Source organism: Marmota flaviventris, chromosome 5, assembly GCF_047511675.1.
Source record: "Marmota flaviventris isolate mMarFla1 chromosome 5, mMarFla1.hap1, whole genome shotgun sequence".
NCBI classification, from domain to species: domain Eukaryota; kingdom Metazoa; phylum Chordata; class Mammalia; order Rodentia; family Sciuridae; genus Marmota; species Marmota flaviventris.
Genome location: NC_092502.1, coordinates 33,565,908 through 33,569,954, shown reverse-complemented (window position 1 = coordinate 33,569,954; position 4,047 = coordinate 33,565,908). Strand labels below are relative to the sequence as shown.

The 4,047-nt window shown below is 53.4% G+C and overlaps 1 protein-coding gene across 1 annotated transcript; it reads left to right on the top strand.

Moving 5' to 3' along the window:
* Positions 1–1,710: 1,710 nt before the first annotated feature.
* On the top strand, positions 1,711–3,847 carry Csf2 (colony stimulating factor 2). The gene is made up of 4 exons (XM_027949572.2): positions 1,711–1,872; positions 1,990–2,028; positions 2,700–2,825; positions 3,591–3,847. Exons 1-4 carry the CDS (start codon positions 1,711–1,713, stop codon positions 3,678–3,680), a joined length of 417 nt encoding a protein of 138 aa, XP_027805373.2. The 3' UTR covers positions 3,681–3,847.
* The last annotated feature ends 200 nt before the right edge of the window (positions 3,848–4,047 follow it).

The window sequence follows — 4,047 nt, the reverse complement described above, 5'->3', positions numbered from 1 at the left end:
CCGAAGGGTAAGACTAGCCTCATGGTGGGCCCCAGATCCTGGCAGGGACCCCAGTGGGGCCTGGAAGATGAAGGCCTGGCTTGCCTGTGCAAGGGCTCCAAAATCCCCACCACATGGAGAAACTTGCTGGGGCCACAGACTCTGACCAGAGTGGTCAGGCCATGACGTCTACCTGCCGTCTGAGGACTTGGCCTTCTGAGTCCAGCAGAATGTCCTTGTTTGTGTCTGACCTCATCACTCTGTGGCCCAGAAACATGATGCCCAGCATGGAGAGTGTTTCCCATGAGACCTAGAGACCTCTCACAAAGCAGGTAACAGGGAGCAGGCTCACACAGATGCACCCTTATATATCTTCCCCTCCAAGATGCACTTATGAGTACAGACCGACACACTCACTCTCACTGCATGTGACACACACACACACACACACACACACACACACAGAAATGGAGGTGTGTGGACCCACAGTCCTACAGCCAAGAGACTCCCAGCATGGGCAGCTTGAGCCGGATCCCTTGTGTAAACACCAACTTATGCTGTCTTCTCTAAACTCATTGTGAAAATCAAACACTTGTCAGCCCATCAAGAGCCTGTAGTTTTTCCATAAGTAGTTCCTGCTCCCACCTAAGGCCTCTGGAGCTGTAGGTGGGCTGCAGTTGGTACCATGTAGGAAATGAAGCCTGAACGACCTTACCAGAGGAGCCGTGGGCCCTGGGCCTCGTACACAACTCTACATGATGGAGCCCCCCAGGGCTCCTGGTGCTGCTGGGGCTGTAGGTGGTGGTGGTGTGCCCACCTCAAAGGGCCTCACTGCCCTACAGCCAGGAGTCAAACTCAGAGCCCTAGGGGCTTGTTGCCTATCTGAGCTGTAACAACTCATTTCTAGAAGGAAAGTGACCTTCTATCCCAGGGCATCCACACCAGCTCTGTAGCTTTAGGCTTGTATCTGTTGTGTAAACGAGGACTGCAGCTGTCAGCTGGGGTCTCACCATGAAAGAGCATGCTACCGTCTTGCTAGACTAATGCACATGGTTGTCCTTCCCTCTGCTCACAGGGACAGAGGTCTTTGGCTGGACTGAGCTTGCCAACTCCCGTGGGTGCTTGGGAGGAGCCTATGTGAGCCATCACAAGACTGTGTTTGGCTGAACTAGTGGACAGGGGAGAGGCCAGTGAGAAATCCCCTTTCACTGGTGTCTTATGGTGACTAGAGGAGAAGGCCAGAAGGATAAGGGGAAAGCTGGGGCTGGGTGGGCCACCAGGGTGGGTACAGCTTATTCAAAGTTCTCCTGGGAGAACAGGCGGGATGGAGAGCCTGGGAGTAGGAGTCCTATCTAGTGTCTCCTAAGCCCCGCCCTGGCCACTCCAGGCCAGGAAGTCCAACTTGTGCCCAGAGGCTCCTCAAAAGGAGGGGGCAGCCTAAGGCTCTGTCAGACTGCCCAGGGCTGGAGAGCACTCAAGGAGGTGGGCAGGTGGGCTGTTCGTTCTTGGAAGGGCTCATGAATGAAAACCCCTAAGCCTGACCACCTGGGGGAAAGGCTCACCTTTCCCATGTGTGGCTGATAAGGGCCAGGAGATTCCACAGTTCAGGTAGTTCCCCCGCCTCCCTGGCGTTTTGTGGTCACCATTAATCATTTCCTCTAACTGTGTATATAAGAGCTCTTTTGCCAGTGAGCCCTGTACTCAGAGAGAAAGGCTAAAGTCCTCAGGAGGATGTGGCTGCAGAAACTAATTCTACTGGGCACTGTGGTTTATAGCATCTCTGCACCCATCGGCCCTCCTGGCCCTGTCCCCCAGCCCAGGAAGTATGTGGATGCCATCATCAAGGAAGCCCTGAGCCTTCTGAACCACAGTAATGACACCGGTGCTGAGACGGTGAGTGAGGGAGAAGGGGCAGGCTGTACCTGGGCCACCCTGCTGGCTCTGAACTGGCTTACACTGTCAGGAGCTGCTTTGATAGTCATCGATAACATGACATTTTCCTTTCTACAGAATGAAACAGAAGTCGTCTCTAACGTGTTTGACCCTACGGTAAGATGCTTCTTTCTGCTATACCCTTTCAGGGGCTCCTGACGTGGGGGCTCCATTTTAGATGGACCCTCACATGTGTCCACAGGAGGAGGGGTAGCATCTGGCACTCAAGAGACCACTGGCCTTGCATTGAACCTGATCATGTGGGTTCTGGGTCAGCTGAGCAGCTATGGGGGGACCTAGCATTCAGAGGCTCATGGGGGCCGGGGCGGGGGGAATCAGGAGGGAAAGTGGGGATTACCTCATGAGACAGGACTGCAGGCTTGGGGCATTAACTGTACCCTGAGACGAAGCCCTGTGAAATCAGGGTGCTGACTGCCAAAGGAATGGCACTTGCTCATGTGGCAGGTCTGGGCCATGCCCCACCGCTCCCCACCCCTTCTCTGTGGATAGTGGGGTGAGAGTGGCCTTCTTTCCTGGGGGTGGGACTCTCTCCAAGTGTCAGGCTAAGAGAATGTGGCTGTGCCACTAAAGCACTGAATGTCCACAGTGGACAGGGCAGTGTGTATGACTGGACCCCGCTTGAGATTAGTTGGGGATCATTCTGTGCCCCTTTGAGGCCCTTCTCCTGGGTGCAAGGGATGGGAACAGGAAGGAGTGATGGGGAGGGCAGCCTGTGCCCACTACTGGCACTTGGTCTCTGCTCACGGAGGAACGAACACTTTCCCCAGGAGCCAACATGCCTGCAGACCCGCCTGAAGCTGTACGAGCAGGGCCTGCCGGGCAGCTTCACCAAGCTGAAGAGCCTCTTGAGCACGATGGCGAGCCACTACAAGGAGTACTGCCCCCCCACCCCAGTAAGTGCCCACATCGGGGCCCCAGGCAGGAGGGTGGGGTCAGGGTATGGAGAGACCTCAGGCTGTGGCTGTTCAGCACCCCTAAAGTTTCCTGCATTGACAGACAGGTAATGATGAGCCCCTGCAGCACGGGAACTGCTAGTCCCTTTTCATCCTTAGGAGTTAAAAACACAGAACTCTGAAGCCCATGGTACCCCCCTAGCAGCAGCTGCCATGCTTCTTATTATTCAAGTCATTAGGAATGAGGTCAGAGGTGAGGCAAACCCAAGGAAACTCAGGGCCTGCTCAAGGTACAGAGGAAATGCCAGGGCCCAAGTGCTCCTCCTGACAGGACTTTCCCATGACCCCACGTGGACTGCATGGATTGCATGGAAGAAGGGGGCCTGTCAGGAGAGGACAAGGCCCCAAATACCAGTCTCTTCCCACAGGAAGGGAGTGAGGTCTACGGTCTTGACCCCTGTTCCTTCCAAGTGCTGGGAGATGGCCTCCACGTGGCCATTCTGCCCTGGCCTGGTGTCAAAGAAACAGTCTGACTATTCAGAAGACCGGCTCAGGCTGCCACTTTGTCAGGGCCCTGGCACCAGCTGCTGTTGGCAGAGCTGTGCACCCCTTGGGTAGCACATGGGTGGCAAAGGTGTCACCCGATCCCCCGCAGAATGGGCCTCCTGGCCTGACTTCTTAGAGGCAATCCAGAAATATGCTGCTGTTTCCCCATATTACGCACTCACCTGGACTCAAGTGTTTTTTATTTTCATTTTTCTTAAGGAAACTTCCTGCAAGACCCATTTTATCACCTTCAAAAGTTTCAAAGTGGACCTGAAGAAATTTCTGTCTGACATCTCCTCTAGCTGCTGAAACCAATTCCAGAAGTGAGGGCCAGCCAGGCTATCAGGCCATTCCCGGGACCTAACCTCATACATCTTGGCTCTCTCACCCAGAAAGAGCCAGAAACTCAGGATCTTCGTCTTATAGGGACCAAGTGGGTGGGCCACAGACACAATGGGGATGGCCTGGACCTGCCCTGGGCCATGCTGACCCTGATATGGGCATGGTAGAGGAGTGTGGGTTATTTTATACTGGTGGGGATTAATACTATTTATTTATATATTTATACTTTTAAAATATTTATTTATTTATTTAAAATCCTATCCTATATTTATTAAAGATGTTTTATCATCGTAATAAATTATTGAACGTCTGCTTTTATTTACACAGTTTTCTG

Bases quoted from the DNA above. Each gene is read 5' to 3' on its own strand.
- Csf2 (XM_027949572.2), top strand. From the start codon at position 1,711: ATGTGGCTGCAGAAACTAATTCTACTGGGCACTGTGGTTTATAGCATC. The intron at 1,873-1,989 runs GTGAGTGAGGGA...TCCTTTCTACAG, and splicing joins ATGACACCGGTGCTGAGACG to AATGAAACAGAAGTCGTCTC. The intron at 2,826-3,590 runs GTAAGTGCCCAC...ATTTTTCTTAAG, and splicing joins AGTACTGCCCCCCCACCCCA to GAAACTTCCTGCAAGACCCA.